This window comes from Staurois parvus, unplaced genomic scaffold (genome assembly GCF_062004578.1).
Source record: "Staurois parvus isolate SC_StPar_1 unplaced genomic scaffold, SC_StPar_1.0 ptg000662l, whole genome shotgun sequence".
Classification (NCBI taxonomy): domain Eukaryota; kingdom Metazoa; phylum Chordata; class Amphibia; order Anura; family Ranidae; genus Staurois; species Staurois parvus.
Window position 1 is genome coordinate 2,364,524 of NW_028318458.1, and position 18,219 is coordinate 2,382,742.

Below are 18,219 nucleotides of genomic sequence, written 5' to 3' on the forward strand. Positions count from 1 at the left end.
AGCATAATTCCTCCCACTGACCCCAACAAAGAGGCATAATTCCTCCCACTGACCCCAACAAAGAAGCATAATTCCTCCCACTGACCCCAACAAAGAAGCATAATTCCTCCCACTGACCCCCAACAAAGAGGCACTCTTCCTCCCACTGACCCCAACAAAGAGGCATAATTCCTCCCACTGACCCCAACAAAGAGGCATAATTCCTCCCACTGACCCCAACAAAGAGGCATAATTCCTCCCACTGACCCCAACAAAGAGGCATAATTCCTCCCACTGACCCCAACGACGGGGCACTCTTCCTCCGACTGATCCCAACGATGGAGTACTCTTCCTCCCACTGACCCCAACAAAGACTAACTCTTCCTCCCACTGACCCCAACGACGGGGCACTCTTCCTCCCACTGACCCCAACGACGGGGCACTCTTCCTCCCACTGACCCCAACGACGGGGCACTCTTCCTCCCACTGACCCCAACGACGGGGCACTCTTCCTCCCACTGACCCCAACGACGGGGCACTCTTCCTCCCACTGACCCCAACGACGGGGCACTCTTCCTTCCAATGACATTAATGATGGGGCACTATTCCTCCCACTGACACCAATGATGGGGCATTGTTTGCTCCCACTTACACAAGGCAATTTTTTGTACTCCCACTGTTCACAGTCCAGCCCCTTCCTTAAGTCCAAAGGACAGTACACTGTCCCTTTTTGTTTAGAACGTTTGGAGACCTCTGGATTAGAGGAAAGGGGCTCTCTCACAATGGTCACAGTAGATTTACACACCTGGAAAGTGAAGCACAGAAATCTATAGTCATCCGTTGTGTATCATATTCCCAGTATTTGTCCTGCAGGACGGGGGAAAGGTTGGTCTACACTTGGCTGATCTCACTGGTTTCTGATTATCTTAACCAAAGGTCGTCTTTCTCATGGTCAGTGAGGGAAAGGTGAGCCTCATCAGACCTTTCTGTTATGGAATAAATCTGTACTGCCATCATGGAATCATTGTCAATACAGGAAGACAGAACTGTCTGTGTTGCTCATCAGGACAAAATAAAATGCATCTTTGGAATACATGAAAGTCTTGTGAAGTGTGTTTTGAAGGTGGACTGATATGAAATCCTCTTCTTCTTTTGCTGACTTCTTCAGATTTTACCAATCCTCTGATGTCCCACGAGTCACTGACCTGTAATAAATATGTAGGCTAGAAATATCAGCTTCTAAAGATGACCTCTATCTCGCCTATTCCTAGAGCTCCTCTTGTAACAAAGGGATGGGGCTTCAAGTGGTTGTAAACCTCAAACATGAAATATGAACAAAGCATATCCCTCTATAGTGTGTAATTGTCTCAATCCAGAGCACTAAGTGTCATTTCTGTCTGCTGCTTCCTTCCTTCCTCTATTATCAGCATGAATCATTTCTGACAAGTTTTCCTGCCACCAAGAGAAAAATGGTGACAGGAGGGACCTCCAGCTGATTGACAGCCTCAGTTCTGTACCTGTGAGCAGTGTGACAGGGGTGTGTCCCTTCCCTCCAATCAGCTGTCTGAACTATCCTCACTGAGCTCTGTGTAATTTCAGCTCCCCACCCTGTTTTGTGAGAAAATTCAGACAAGCTATATAAATTCTGGACTTTGAACAGATGTAGAGAAAAGAAGACCGCAAATAAACGGGTACAACTTATGTTGGAAGATTTAATCAATCTGTGTATCACGTGAGGCCAGTCACTTCACTAGGTGTATATATAAGGATTTACAGCCACTTTAATGGCACTACAGACTTTCATCGTGCTTTACCGTGGTACACCACGTATTTATTGTGTAAACAAATAGATGTATACTCACAAACCAAAGGAAATTAAAAGCAGAATATGTAGTCCGCAATGGTGGTCAATACAATGCTGTGCCCTAATTAGGGATAAGCTGACGCGATTCGGGAGACGAACCCCCTTCCTCAGAGCTGAAGTGTATGCCTGCTGGTCCCATGCTTATATACCAAGGAATGCCAAAGAGGTCAAACCCCCACCCACTCATAGTGGTCCAATCACAGAAAAGGCTGATTGGATCCACCTAAAAAAAAAAAAAAAAGTTTTTGTAAAGAGATAAAAATGCATAGATGGATAAGTGAATAAATGTATAGATGAAGTATATATAATGTATATAGAGACCACATAAATCACTAAACATAATATAAATGTAAGTACAAAATATATATATATAGATAGATAGATAGATAGATACACTGTACTCACTGGTACCCTCGAGATGGGTTTGGAATACTATTCAGTATCCGTGTGCAAAAGTGTATTTGCTTTGGATGAATAAATCCCTTCTAATGTTGGGTGTCCTACATGTGTGGGTGTTGTTGCAGTAGGTAAAACTATTAGAATAGTTTTTTTATATTTTAGAATGGGGTGCCTCAAGATTGTTCATAACTTTAAAGTGTTCCTTGACTGGAAAAAGGTCGAGAAACCGTGACTTAGAGCATTGGTTTTCAAACAGGGTTCTATTAAACCCTAGGGTTCCTCCAGAGGTTACTAGGTGTTCCTTGAGCAATGAGGGTAGAATTCTTCCCAAAGACCACAAGTGTAAGGAGCATTCTTCCCACTGACCATCACACTAATGTATCATGAGTTGTAGATATAGGGGGTTTTAGGAGGGCTTCCCTTAGACCGGAAAGTTATCTCAAGCGTTCCTCTGTGCTACAAAGGTTGACCTAGATGGTTCTTGGTCCTTCCACCCACCTAGATGGTTCTTGGTCCTTCCACCCTATGCATTTTAGGTGGATAGATTTTTCTGAAAGACCATGTTTCAGATGTTATTTCTCTTGTACTTTTACCAGAATATCTAACCAGTCTGTTTGTTCTTCCACAGGGTGGCCACAGATCACAACTTGGACAATACAAGCAGCATTCTACGAGAATGGCTCATCAATGTCCAGAGCCAGTACCATCATGTGGAGTGGAGGCCCCAGGAGCACCCCAGGTACAGGAATAATCTGCTACTGGGAAGACCCAGGCCAGCCACACCAAAAGCATCCATTATATAGATCTTTAACTGCCCGGCTAGCTCAGTCGGTAGAGCATGAGACTCTTAATCTCAGGGTCGTGGGTTCGAGCCCCACGTTGGGCGAGTGATATTTTATTTAAAAACCTTTTTATTAAATGGCAAGTTATTAATTATTAGTTTAGGAAAAAGAACAAGAAAAAAAAATCAAGATCTCCTAACCACTATCTGGGCCTGGAGTTGCAAGTAAAATATGCAACTTTAATTTCAAAGAACCTGTATAAAGGACTTCAACAGACAACTCCTCAAAATTAATTCTAGCCAAAAATAAGATTCACACTGCAAGAAATAATGAAACATTAGTAGAACTGTGTCCCCTAAAAAGATTTTTGTTACAATAACAATTTATTCCGTTGAAAATCCTGTGGGCAAAAAGGACCTCTATTTGTAGCGTGTATATTGGAAGTTATTCATCAGGATTGTATAGCTGTTCAAAGACTCCTATCCGGTCCTGGTGTGAACTCTATCAGTTGAAGCCGGATGTCTCGGTAACACCCCATGCAGCAGCCTAGACTCTTTTCTTGGTGAAGTTAGACTATGCTCAGTAACGGAAACCTTTATTTAGACATGCAGGGAACATCTGGCAACTGCCCGGCTAGCTCAGTCGGTAGAGCATGAGACTCTTAATCTCAGGGTCGTGGGTTCGAGCCCCACGTTGGGCGAATACATTTTATTTTTAAAAACATTTGATAAAGTGATATGTTTTTATTATTATCATACAGGATTTATATAGCACCAACAGTTTAGGCAGCGCTTTACCAATAGAAGGTAGACATTACAGTTACAATACAATTTGGTACAAGAGGAAACAGAGGGCCCGGCTCGTTAGAGCTCACAATCTAGTTTTTATAGGACATTAATAAGAACTAAGAACTGCTAACTTTAGTTATTTCATGTTTTTGCAATAAAAGTACATGGAAGCTTCTCTAGTTATCACCTTATCAGAGTAAATAATTTTGCATCTGTTTTTGAAATGGCTGTTTTCCTGACCAGGGGCGGACTGACAACTCATGGGGCCCCCGGGCAATAGGGGATCATGGGGCCCCTGTGTCCTTGCCCAAACTCAAAAAAGCCTATGAAAAAGGTACCAGGGGCATCTCATGGGGCCCCCTACTGACCTCGGGCCCTCGGGTAGTGCCCGAGTTTCCAAATGGTCAGTCCGCCCTGGTCCTGACATGCTGATCCAAAGCATTCAATATTTTCTCAGTCAGTGACTTCAACTATTGAGGCAAGAGACAGCCAGCTAACTAGCATTTTCAGAAAAACATTAGAAATGGCATTCTCTGCATCAGTTTGTACAGGTTTGCTTTACTTTTTTAATCTCCTGGCATCACCATAGCAGTGAAAATAAAAGAAGGAGCCCTAAAGTTTACAAAATACTGAACCTGTGTGTGTAGACCGCAGCAATAACCTTCTTATTTGCTCCCTTTTTTGATCTTTTAAATGTACCATTGAAAGCAGTTTGTTATGTCTGTTCAAGAAGTGCAAAAATACCTGTTGATCCTGCCAGAAATCCAGTGGGCTTTTAGGTTTTTGTACAGTCTGCATTATTATCTCAGACGGTCAGCCCTGCCCAGTTCAACGTCATGAACTACAGAACACGTTATGGAGAGGGGAAGGGGTTCTGTAGTTCTAATACTCTTCCTGTATTAGGGTGACCACATTGCTCCTCCATAGATACAGTACAGTGAATAAGCGTTGTCACCCTAGGACAGGGAAGTGTTAATCCAACACAACAAACGCTTTTCTCCTGCGCTAGGAAAAGACTCAGTAGACCCAATAGGAGTGTTCTGGTGTGTTCACCCACACTCAAACCACACCCAAAAAAGCCTATGAAAGGTACCAGGGGCATCTCATGGGGCCCCCTACTGACCCCGGGCCCTTGGGCAGTGCCCTAGTTTCCAAATGGTCAATCCGCCCCTGTTCAGGAGCTCTTCTGGGGTTTTGTTTTTTTTTTTTTTTCAGCAGCCCCTGAACTCTCCCTAATGTTTTCCTATGTGTCCATGTACACATCGTCGTTTACAGGCAGTTGAGTTTACAGTTGTTTTTTTTAACGTACCAAACTTGCGTTCAGGAGTAGATTTTATCAGCGGTTCAAACGCTTGTAAACACGGCTAACTGCGTTTATATGCGTTTGCGTTTATAAGCGTTTTTTAACTGTTACCTATCTCCAGATGCTGTCCAGAACCTTTTTTCATCATCAGAAATGCATGCAAAGTGTTTTCCATGTATTCAAATGGACCCGGTACACCAGCGCAGTCAGTTCCAGGTTTCATGTGAAGGAAAAAATGGTGGAATGCGCCACATTCTGCTCATGATGGGATCCATAGTGAATACAACCAGAAAAGACAGGTCATCTCAACACATACTGCTATCTCTGCTTCTGTTCTCGCTATTTCTCTCAAAATGTCTGAAATAGTTAATTTTTTTACTGTTTTCAGTGCATTCTGGGCATTTTGGATGGTCTCCTGAGGTTATCTTCAAAAAACGCTTCTAAAACGCAAACGCTCATAAACGTGGTATGCAAACGCGGCTAAACAGACGTTTTTTAACCTACGTTTTCCAGCAGTCAGTTTCCACCATTCAGAAGTGTTTTCCAAACGTCCCGTGTACATGAGCCCTAAGAGTTATCTAAAACCACAACTTTTCTTTTTCGTTTTGGATGGAGTAGAGAGGGGTTATAACCCCTGTTGGGTTGTCTTGCTTTGGAGAGATTTCCCTTCACTTCTTATCTCCAACACGTATCAGGATTTTCCAAAGTGAGACAAATCTCTTTAACCATTAGCCGCCTGGCCTATAGCCGTTTGGTGGCCGCAAAAATGCATTAGCTTTCAGGGGTGTACGCCATTTGGCGTCCTCCTGCACATGCGCAGTTCACACGGTTGCAGAGCCGCGCAGCCTATCACCGGCCGTGTACCTCGGACACGGCCGATGGCAGATCTGAGTACCGGCCCCTGTTGCCGGTACCATGTGACCTGCTGTGACCAATCACAGCAGGTCACATGACAGTTGTATACAATGGATGGCTTCATTCATGCCATCCATTGTATACTAGTGTCTAGCTGTGAATGGTCACAGCAGGTCACATGCACATGTCATGTGATTAGCTGTGGCCAAATCACAGCTAAGCACAAAAAAAAAAAAAAACCCTGAATGAATCGATGTCATTCAAGTAAATGCTTGCTTATAGCAAAGTAATTCTTTGCTATAAGCAAATTGTGTAAAAAAAAAAAAAAAATACTGATCACTTCCCCAAAGTAGTACAATGTTACTATGGTAACATTGTACTACTTTGGTCATAGTGAAATATGAAAAGAAAATCTTAAAAAAAAAAAAAATTAATAAAAAAAAAAATAAATATATATATTTTTTTCATACTGTCACCAGTCAGTGTCCCTGTTCACCGCCATGCCAGTTATATGATGACGCTGTACTGCACTGGTGACAGTATGTAAAAAAAAATTTATGTAGAACAATTATTTATTTGCAAACTTTTAGAACAGAAACAAAGAAAAACGTGTTTTTTTTTTCAAAATTTTTGGACTTTTTTTGTTAATTTAGCAAAAAATAAAAACCCCGGCGGTGATTAAATACCACCAAAAGAAAGCTCTAGTTGTGTGAAGAAAATGATAATATTTTAGTTTGGGTACAGTGTCGTATGACCGCGCAATTGTCATTCAAAGTGTGAGAGCGCTGAAACCTGAAAAATGGCCTGGGCAGGAAGGTGTAAAATTGCCCGGTATTGAAATGGTTAAGACATTTGTCACCAGAGCATGTGTCCTCCATGGAGGGTTTCTCTTTCTAGTGACCATTTATTTTCAATTTTCCCTCACTTTCAGTCCTGGTGAAAATAGTCAAACAGCAATACAATGCAAAACAACAATAAAAAAATGGGTTCACTGTTGTAATTGAACTCCTTCCTCCTCTGATCTGAAGCCGTAGTTGCCAAAGTTATGAAACTGTTTCCCGGGACTCATTGTTTTCTAGTTTCTAAGCTTGCTAGGCTATGTAAAGGCACAATGACGATGTCACTGCTAATTTTACAAGGTAATATCTGGGTGTGCAAAGGCATTTGGTGCACACAAGGTGGATTTGTATCCTTTCTGGCTCTTGAGGCATACATTTTGTGTCTGGTGTTCAGTTGTATTTCTGACATTACTCTCTCCATCTCTCCATCCTTTTGCTTGGTCAGTTACTCCGAAATTGGCGCTATAGACTTTTTTTTACTTTTTTTTTTTTTGCATGTTGGGTATGTACATGCAATTAGCCAGCCTGTTACAGTAATGCAGTGTCTTTCTTTTTTCTTTCCGTCAAAGCTTTGTAGATAATCCACAAGCAGCTGTCCTGGCCAAACACCCTCCTGAGCAAACACAGGCTTCAGCTGTTCTTGAGAAATCCCCCTCCAAGTATGAACGGCCATCAAGTTCTACATAATCCCTTTTGGGTTTTGTTCCTCATTTGCCATGCACATCCAGCATGTGTTCAGTGTGACACAACACACATCCTCTTGTCCTAGGAAATGGCTTTGTTCAGCAATTTCCTAAATATTAACCCTTGCACTGCTATACTTCTCTTCCATGTAGGTCATTTATGTATCTCCCATGATCGATCTGATGATTCCACCAATCCTTTTGTCTCCTCCAGGTGGTTTCAGGATGAGGAAGGCCCCAAGCACTGGTCTCACGCCCGCTACGAATATGTCATGAAACTTCGCCAGGCGGCTCTAAACTCAGCGCGAGAAATGTGGGTTGACTACATCATGGTATGTGAAAGTCGCTCATACATGCTTCCTGGGCTTTATGTTGGTCTCTGGAGAGGAACTAGGAGCTTGGTCTTTGTAAGGCTGCATTCACACTTGAGTGTTTTGTAACTCGAAGCTCAGAGCTGGAAGATCCAAAAACACTCAAACTTAAAAAAAATCAATTGTTCTCTATGATGCTTGTTCACAGGATCAGGTGTGAACTGGCACCATAGAGAACAATTTTTTCTTTTAAGTTTGAGATTTTTGGGAGCTTCAAGTTACAAACCGCTCGAGTGTGAATGCAGCCTAAGAGGCTTGTGCAGTGGCCTGAATATATTACTGTAACGTTCATGGGGCGATTATTGCAGTTTAAGGCGATTCACTGGGATGAAGTGGGGGTGCGGGGAGCGTTGACAGGGGACTGCTGCTGGTATTAATAAATTTGTGTGTTTTGTTGTGTGTCATATCCTTGGAAGAAGCATTTTTCATGCAGTTACTGGGCGTGCCGTGCCTGGTAGAATAATCCCAATGACGTGACCTTCTCGGTGTAGTCCATGGTCCTTTTTAGGGGCCAGTCACACAGGACATTGGTTTGCAACTCAAGTACAGCTGAAGGGAGCTCTGGGCAGATGTGATGCTCCACATCAGTGGTCTCCAAACTATGGCTCAGGATCCTTCATCTGGCCCTTGGGGCTCTTTTTTTCTTGCCCACTGATGCAGGACACTATTCCTCCTGCTGACACCAACAATGGGGCACTATTCCTCCCACTGACACCAATGATGGGGCACAATTCCTCTCACTGATACCAATGATGGGGCACTATTCCTCCCACTGATACCAATGATGGGGCACTATTCCTTCCACTGATACCAGTGATGGGGCACTATTCCTCCCACTGACAACAACAATGGGGCACTATTCCTCCCACTGACACTAATGATGGGACACTTCCTCCCACTGACATCAACGAGTGGGTACTATTCCTTCCACTGACATCAACAATGGGGTATATCCTCTGTTACTGACTTCAACAATGGGGCACTATTCCTCCCACTGACACCAACAATGGGGCACTATTCCTCCCACTGACATCAACAATGGGGTATATCTCCTGTTACTGACTTCAACAATGGGGGACTATTCCTCCCACTGACAACGATGGGGGACTATTCCTCCCACTGACAACGATGGGGGACTATTCCTCCCACTGACAACGATGGGGGACTATTCCTCCCACTGACAACGATGGGGGACTATTCCTCCCACTGACAACGATGGGGGACTATTCCTCCCACTGACAACGATGGGGGACTATTCCTCCCACTGACAACGATGGGGGACTATTCCTCCCACTGACAACGATGGGGGACTATTCCTCCCACTGACAACGAGTTGATTGGAGAGGGGAAAACATATAAAGAAGTGCAGAAAATGATAGGCTGCTCAGCTAAAATGATCGCAAATGCTTTAAAATGGCAACCAAAACCTGAAAGACGTGGAAGAAAGCGAAAAACTACCATTCGAATGGATAGAAGAATAGCCAAAATGGCAAGGACTCAGCCAACAATCAGCTCCAGGAAGATCAAAGAAGGTGTAAAGTTACCTGTGAGTACTGTTACAATTAGAAGACGCCTATGTGAAGCCAAGCTATCTGCAAGAAGCCCCCGCAAAGTCCCACTGTTGGAAAAAAAGATATGTGCTGAAGAGGTTACAATTTGCCAAAGAGCACATTGACTGGCCTAAAGAGAAATGGCACAACATTTTGTGGACTGATGAAAGTAAGATTGTTCTTTTTGGGTCTAGTGGCCGGAGACAGTTTGTCAGACGACCCCCAAACACTGAATTCAAGCCACAGTACACTGTGAAGACCGTGAAGCATGGTGGCGCAAGCATCATGATATGGGGATGTTTCTCATACTACGGTGTTGGGCCTATTTATCGCATACCAGGGATCATGGATCAGTTTGAATACATCAGAATACTTGAAGAGGTCATGCTGCCTAATGCTGAAGAGGAAATGCCCTTGAAATGGGTGTTCCAACAAGACAACGACCCCAAACACACCAGTAAACGTGCAACATCTTGGTTCCAGACCAACAAGATTGACGTTATGGAGTGGCCAGCCCAATCCCCAGATCTTAATCCAATAGAAAACTTGTGGGGTGACATCAAAAATGCAGTTTCTGAGGCAAAACCAAGAAATAGAGAAGAACTGTGGAATGTAGTCCAATCATCCTGGGCTGGAATACCTGTTCACAGGTGCCAGAAGTTGGTTGACTCCATGCAACACAGATGTACAGCAGTTCTCAGAAACAGTGCGACTACAACCAAATATTCATTAAGTGATTCAAAGGAAAGCAAAATCTTCAAACATTTTTCAGTTTATATAGTGAATGTTTGAGTTTGTAAAGAAGAATACAAACACTGCGATTTTTTTGAACAGTCTAATATTCACTTTTCTACAATTTTTTTTAGAGGAACAACACAAATTTGATCTATTTTTCTTCATGTTTTGATTTGGAATAGAATGTGTAGTGTTCCCAATGCATTTGTGTGTATGGAAATAAAAGCTATTAGAAGGATTTTGAGCTTTATTCACTTTTTTCAACACACTGCTATTATTTTGAACACAACTGTACATGGGGGAGATTTACTAAAACTGGAGCACTCAGAATCTGGTGCAGCTGTGCATGGCAGCCAATCAGCTTCTACCTTCAGCTTGGTCAGTTAAGCTCTGACAATTTGGCTGGCCATACATACCAAAAACCATATAATAGGAGATCAAACCTAACAACACTTTCAGTTGTATCCAATTAGGGAGGACCTTGCACTACATAGTTGAAGGTAAATCTAAAGGAAATTGGGCAGAAATTAAACAGAAAATTGTAAAGTGTATGGCCAGCCTAAAACCTGGAAGCTGATTGGTTATCATGCACAGCTGCATCAAATGTTGCATGCTCCTGTTTTAGTAAATGTCCCCCATGGTCTTCCTGGGAGGGGGGATCCTGAGGTGGTCTCAGACCATTAAGCTACATTTATACGAGTGATTAGCAAACCCTGCGATTTCCAGCGGCATGAATGTGGGGATTCCTGCGAGTGGAATAATAAGTGCGTGTAAATAGCTGCAGTCACTCAGACCATACAAGAAAAAAACAATATGGCGGGCTGATGGCAGCTTCAGCTATTTGTGACTGATCGCACAGCCAGCACTTACCTGCAGTGATCATGGATTGGCGCATTGGGGGAGAGTTACTAAAACTGGTGCATACAGAATCTGGTGCAGCTGTGCATGGTAACCAATCGATTTCTTGGTTTTATTGTCAAAGCTTAGGCTGGCCATACACTATACAATTTTCTTACAATTTTCTGTCCAATTTCTGTGCCACTTCCTTCAGATTTACCTTCAACTATGTAGCACAAGTGCCCGCCTAATTGGATACAATTGAAAGTGTTGTTAACCCTATTATAGGGTTTTTGGTAAATCTAAAGCAAAATTCTCAAGAAAATTGTATAATGTATGACCAGAATTAGATGCTCAAACCTCAACTGGCTTCAGTTAAACAGTCGAATCTTATGAGCAAATCACTTCATGGATCTTTTTGCAGCAACTAAAAATAGCTTGAAAGAGTCTGGAACATTTGGAGACCCCGGGTCTTCATGTTACAAACAAAAGGGCCAGTTTAATGTTCTTCAGACTTTAGGAGGGTCAGACTGTGTCCACTGAGAGTAGAAATTCTTCTGAAATCAGTGGGAATAAACTTTGGCATTAGGAGGAGGAATTATGCACCATCTTTGGTGTCAGTGGCAAAATAGTGCCCCATCGTTGCTGTAAGTGGGAGGAATAGTACCCCATCGTTGGTGTCAGTGGGAGGAATAGTCCCCCATCGTTGGTGTCAGTGGGGAGGAATAGTCCCCCATCGTTGGTGTCAGTGGGAGGAATAGTCCCCCATCGTTGTCAGTGGGAGGAATAGTCCCCCATCGTTGTCAGTGGGAGGAATAGTGCCCCATCGTTGTCAGTGGGAGGAATAGTGCCCCATCGTTGTCAGTGGGAGGAATAGTCCCCCATCGTTGTCAGTGGGAGGAATAGTCCCCCATCGTTGTCAGTGGGAGGAATAGTCCCCCATCGTTGTCAGTGGGAGGAATAGTCCCCCATCGTTGTCAGTGGGAGGAATAGTCCCCCATCGTTGTCAGTGGGAGGAATAGTTCCCCTTTGTTGAAGTCAGTAACAGGAGATATACCCCATTGTTGATGTCAGTGGGAGGAATAGTGCCCCATTGTTGGTGTCAGTGGGAGGAATAGTGCCCCATTGTTGGTGTCAGTGGGAGGAATAGTGCCCCTCACTAACAGAACTCCACACTGCTATTATTTTGAACATGCCCCTTTCAATTAGTGATTCAATTACACAGAATCAGTAGCATGCATGTCATGACTGTTGGGTCTGTTGGATTTCTATTACTCTACTACACCTGCTAGTAAATTATTTGCCATGTAGAAATATCATTTCTACCAAAAACAGTAATTGATCAGGTTAGTGATGTCTGACTGCTATTATTTTGAACACAACTGTATGTATAGACAGTGAGATCCTGGCCAAACTGCCACTTCTGAGATTGTCACATCGGGTTGCGGTAAAGTGTGGGTTACCAACATACACATGAATTCACTCTATGGGAATCTGTCATCGCACTAAATGCCTTTCTGATGGAGTCTGCTATTATCTGACTGACTCAGTCTCCATGCTGTTCAGCGTTGCTATGAGGTTATTACCTGGGAACTAATTATATATATTTTCTGGATTCTTTTCCGAGTCCTTCGTCTACTGTCAGTCAGGTATTCAGTTGTATAATGGTTGTAGGAGTAGGATGACGACTATCTGAAAGTCTGTATGCTAGCTGCTGTATTAGGCATGTGTACAGGCTGTATTCTGTGCCGTTCATTGCTAGGAGGTAGGGCACTGACTCCCAATCCATGTATGTTTGATTGCCATAGTACACGGGTGTCAAACTGGCGGCCCTCCAGCTGTTGCCAAACTACAAGTCCCATGAGGCATTGCAAGATTGACAGTTACAAGCATGACTCCCAAAGGTAGAGGCATGATGGGACTTGTAGTTTCTCAACAGCTGGAGGGCCGCCAATTTGACACCCCTGCCATAGTAACTAATGTAATATACTTTCTTTTGCTGCATATTTGGTAATAAGAATGCAAAAAACACAATCAAAGGGTTTATGTTCAGAGTGGTTTTGTCTGCAAATATTAGCCGTGTATGGCCAGGTGTCCGCAAAGAACCTCTAAACTGACCTGTGTAAAAGTTGTGCTACACAGTGTAGAAAGTACAAAGACCTGTATATCAGCATAGAGCAGTCAAACTAATGAAAGATGGCTGGTTGCTGTACGTTTCTGCACTTGGCATGTTACTGTTATATGAACATGGCTGCCAAAAAAAGGCAGTAAAGAAGTTGGTCGCCTTGGCTACCCAAAACAAGCAAAGCCAGAACAAGAGTGTCTTTTGAAAGTGATTCTAAAGGCTCATAGAATGCATTAAGGTAAAAAACCTTCTGGGTGCAGCTCCCCTGCCCACCTAATACTTACCTGAGCCCCATTTCTATCTAACGATGTGCATGAGAGCAGTGGCTCTCCCAGGTTTCTCTCCCCTCATTGGCCATTGGCTCCTGCTGCTGTCAGTCACAGCCAGTGAAACAATGAGGAGAGTGAGAGGGATGAGGCTGAGTCATGCTCTGTGTGGGAATTGTCACAGAGAGCTGCTTGGGAAGACGTTAAAGAGAAGTATGGCCAAAGCTGGTTTGGATGTATTTCTACTGTGGAACACAGGAATACTTTTAGTTCTGCAGTCCTATGACCCAGATTCAGCAGACAGTGGGATAAAGTCTGCTGTTGGCTGACGTCACAGAGCCAGTTCAGGCTCTGCAGGCATCCCGTACACAATGTCTGGATCTGCCCAGATGCCTGAATGGCAGCTGGCTTAGCCTCTGAGGGCCTAAGCCAGCTGCTCCACCCCCCCCCCCCCTCCACAGCCTGGGCACTGACCGTCATCACTCTGTGCTTAGAGTGGACCCGAGAACTGAGCGATCAGTGGTCTTTGATCATTCAGTTCTCGGTGTAGAGGTGGCAGGGGACAGCTGCAGCATTGATCTGATGCTGCAGTCATTTTAAGTCAGTATGTATGTTTGTTTTTTAGATTCACACAATTATCTTTTAAATGTTTATGAATAGTTCTTCTGTAATCATCTCAAGGACCCAACATCGGAGGTTTACCTCATTTAGCCACTTCAAGTCTGGACACTTTTACCCCCTTCCTGTCCAGGCCAATTTTCAGCTTTCAGTGCTTTCACACTTTGAATGACAATTGCGCGGTCATGCAACACTGTACCCATATGAATATTTTAGTAATTTTTTGAGACAGATAAAACTTTATTTTGGTGGTATTTATTCACCACTGGGATTTTTGTTTTTTTGCTATATAAATGAAAATGTCCAAACATTTTGAAAAAAAAGTGTTTTTTTCTTATAACATTTTGCAAATAAATAATCTTTCTTCATAAATCTTGGCCAAAATGTATTCAGCTATCTTTTTTAGTAAAAAAAAAATAACCCAAATTAGTTTCTAACCAAAAATTATAATTTTTAAAATATTTTCTTTTTTTACATTTTTATTTAATTTTTTTATATTATTTGTGGGGTTTTTTAACATACTGTCACCCTAGTAGTACAGTGTCACCATAGTGGGGGGTGAAGGAATTTTTTTTTTTTTTTATTATTACACTGGTTGCTTTTACACCCATAAAGGCTGTAAAAGCAACAATTTCTCCTCTCTGGCTGCATTCTTGCAGCCATTGAGAAATACTGTGAGAGCTGTGATTGGTCACAGCTTGTCACATGGTACAAGGCTGTTGTGAATAGCCTTGTACCATGTGACCTCTGTGATCATTCACAGATTTCACACCTAGTAAGCAATGATGTCAGAAGTGACATCTTGCTTACCACTCTGCATGTGATCACTGATTGGCCAATCAGTGATCACATGATCGGGACCTCGCAGAGAGGTCCCGTACGATGATCGGTGTTCCACTGTGTCTGGAGGACACAGCAGGCACCGGATCGTGGTGCTGCGTGCTCCCAGGGAGCGCACACAGTCCAAAATGGCGGGCGCGGTTTATGAACGGCAACTTGGCCCTTGGACTGCCACTGTCCGGCCGTTTATATAAGGCACATAGTAGCAGGAATGATGTCAGGAAGTGACATTCTTGCTTACTACTATTCATGTTATCACTGATTGGCCAATTGGTGATCACATGATAGGGACCTCACACAAAGGTCCCATACAGCGATCAGTGTTCCTCCGGACACAGCGGGCACTGGATCGCGGTGCCACGCACTCCCAGTGAGCACGCACAGGCAGGGAATGCGGGAGGACGTTTATAAATGGTCACCCGCTGCTGCTCTGCTCTTGTCCAGCCGTATATGTACATGGGCCGGACCGGAAATGGTTTAAGACACAAAGATCCATATGTACAAATACACTATATGACCAAAAGTATGGAGACACCCCTCCATATGACTCATATCACGTGTTTCCAGTGAAGGGTCCTTTTCAGGGGCGGACTGACCATTTGTAAACTCGGGCACTGCCCGAGGGCCCGGGGTCAGTAGGGGGCCCCATGAGATGCCCCTGGTACCTTTTTCATAGGCTTTTTTAGTTTGGGCAAGGACACGGGCCCCATGATCCCCTATTGCCCGGGGGCCCCATGAGTTGTCAGTCCGCCCCTGGTCCTTTTTAATTCTGCAACATGCAATAACATTCTATACCATTGTGTGCTGCTAGCCTTTTGTTAACAGTTTGGGGAAGGCCCTTTTCGATTTCAGCAGGACTGACCCCTGTGTGTGAAGCCAGCTCTATACCGACATGGTTTGATGAGTTTGGTGTGGAAGAACTTGATTGATCTGCACAGAGCTCTGACCTCAAACCTTTCGATGAATACATCTGGGATGAATTGAAACATAGTTTTCTCAACCAGCATGAGTACATCACAAATGCTGTTTTGGTTGAACAAAGTCCCATTCTTCAATTATCATTTTTCTGGTTTGTTTTTTTTGTTTTTTGTTTTTTTTTATCCGACCAGAATGGAATCTTTATGGAGCAAAGTCACCTCTGCAATAAATACCTACTTGGCAATAAATAAAGCTGACCTCTAAGATTGTGTCTTTATCGAGGAGCTACCTTGCCTTGTTCATAAACGCTATACATTTATTTTTAAGGTTCATTCTTCCCCTCTTGTGTGCCCCAAATGTGGCACCTATGCCTGTTGTCTCACTGCTTTTCCGGTTTGTGGTTTTGGGTGCCGCTGTTTTCTCCCTGGTCGCATATCCTCCTCCAATAATTTACAGAAAAGATGTCGTGTTTTTTACTTTGGGCGAATCCAATCTGTACTGCGCCAGATGCCGGCTTGCCCACAGCTGTTGATTGGCTGGCTATGTGGGCATTTACCTTGTAATCAAGGGACAGCAGAAAGTAATGCCCACATACAGTTGCAAGAAAAAGTATGTGAACCCCTTGGGATTACGTGGAGTTTTGCATGAATTGGGCATAAAATGTGCTCTGAACGTCATCTAAGTCACAACAATAGAAGAACACAGTCTGCTGAACATAATACTACACAAACATTAGATGTTGCCATGGTTTAATTGCACATAACATGTAAACATTCACAGTGCAGGGAGGAAAAAGTATGTGAGGCCCTAGCTTAATGACTTCTCCCAGAGCTAATTGGAGCCAGGAGTGAGCCAACCTTGACTCCAATCAGTGTGATGATATTGGATGTGTTGCTGACAGCTGTCCTGCCCTTACAAAACACACACCTGTTTTGGGTTTAATGGTTTCAAGAAGCACTGTCTGATGTGAACCATGCCTCGCAGAAAAGAGCTCTCAGAAGACCTACGATGAAGAATTGTTGACTTGCATGAAGCTGGAAAGGGTTACAAAAGTATCTCCAAAAGCCTTGATGTTCATGTGTCCACGGTAAGACAGACTGTCTACAAATGGAGAAAGTTTAGCACTGTTGCTACTCTCCCTAGGCATGGTCGTCCTGTAAAAATGACTGCAAGAGCACAGCGCAGAATGCTGCATGAGGTAAAGAAGAATCCCAGAGTGTCAGCTAAAGACCTACAGAAATCTCTGGCACATGCTAACATTTTTGTTGACACATCTACAATAAGGAAAACAAACAAGAATAGAGTACATGGGAGGACACCACAGAGGAAGCCATTGCTGTCCAAAAAGAATATTGCAGCACGTTTGAAGTTTGCAAAAGAGCACCTGGATGTTCCACAGCACTACTGGCAAAATATACTGTGGACAGATGAAACCAAGATTGAGTTGTTTGGGAAGAACACACACTATGTGTGGAGAAAAAAAGGCACAGCACACCAACATCAAAACCTCATCCCCACTGTAAAACATGGCGGAGGGAGCATCATGGTTTGGGGCTGCTTTGCTGCCTCAGGGTCTGGACGGATTGTTGTCATTGATGGGAAAATGAATTCCAGAGTTTATCAAGACATTTTGCAGGAAAACGTATGACCATCTGTCCGCCAACTGAAGCTCCGCAGAGGATAGGTGATGCAACAGGACAATGACCCAAAGCATACAAGTAATTCAACAAAACAATGGCTGCAACAGCACAGAATACGCCTTCTGGAGTGGCCCAGTCAGAGTCCTGACCTCAACCCGATTGAAATGCTGTGGCATGACCTTAAGAGAGCGATTCACACCAGACATCCCAAGAATATTGCTACACTGAAACAGTTTTGTGAAGAGGAGTGGTCCAAAATTACTCCAGATCGTTGTGCAGGTCTGATCTGCAACTACAGGAAACAATTGGTTGAGGTTATTGCTGCCAAAGGAGGGTCAACCAGCTATTAAGTCCAAAGGTTCACATACTTTTTCCTCCCTGCACTGTGAATGTTTACATGTTATGTGCAATTAAACCATGGCAAAATCTGTTTGTGTAGTATTATGTTCAGCAGACTGTTCTTCTATTGTTGTGACTTAGATGACGTTCAGAGCACATTTTATGCCCAATTCATGCAAAACTCCACGTAATCCCAAGGGGTTCACATACTTTTTCTTGTAACTGTACATGCCCACAACAGCAATGAAATCCCATGGAGTCATGGGAACTTGGTGATGATGTCACAAGATGGTAAAGCACTCCTAAAGAAAAAAAAAACACAAAACAATTTGGATAATTTAGGAGCATATATTTTGACCTTGGGGGAAGAAGCAAAGGTTGAAAAGTGGTCAATATCCTGAAGTTCAGCTTTAAAGTGGTTGTAAACTTCAGACATGAAACACAAACAAAGCATATTCCTCTATAGTCTGTATTTGTCTTAATCCAGA

General features: G+C 43.3%; 1 protein-coding gene and 2 non-coding genes across 3 annotated transcripts in view; all 3 read left to right on the plus strand.

The window, feature by feature from the left end:
• The window catches only part of COLGALT1 (collagen beta(1-O)galactosyltransferase 1), an 82,317-nt gene that overhangs the window by 6,935 nt on the left and 57,163 nt on the right, over nt 1-18,219 (plus strand). The window contains exons 2-3 of the mRNA XM_089651763.1: nt 2,871-2,981; nt 7,707-7,824. Coding sequence (XP_089507889.1) covers nt 2,871-2,981; nt 7,707-7,824 — 229 coding nt within the window. The remainder of the gene's footprint in view (nt 1-2,870; nt 2,982-7,706; nt 7,825-18,219) is intronic.
• On the plus strand, nt 3,056-3,128 carry TRNAK-CUU (transfer RNA lysine (anticodon CUU)). The gene has a single exon. It is a non-coding gene; the product is annotated as a tRNA-Lys (tRNA).
• Nucleotides 3,652-3,724, plus strand: TRNAK-CUU (transfer RNA lysine (anticodon CUU)). The gene has a single exon. It is a non-coding gene; the product is annotated as a tRNA-Lys (tRNA).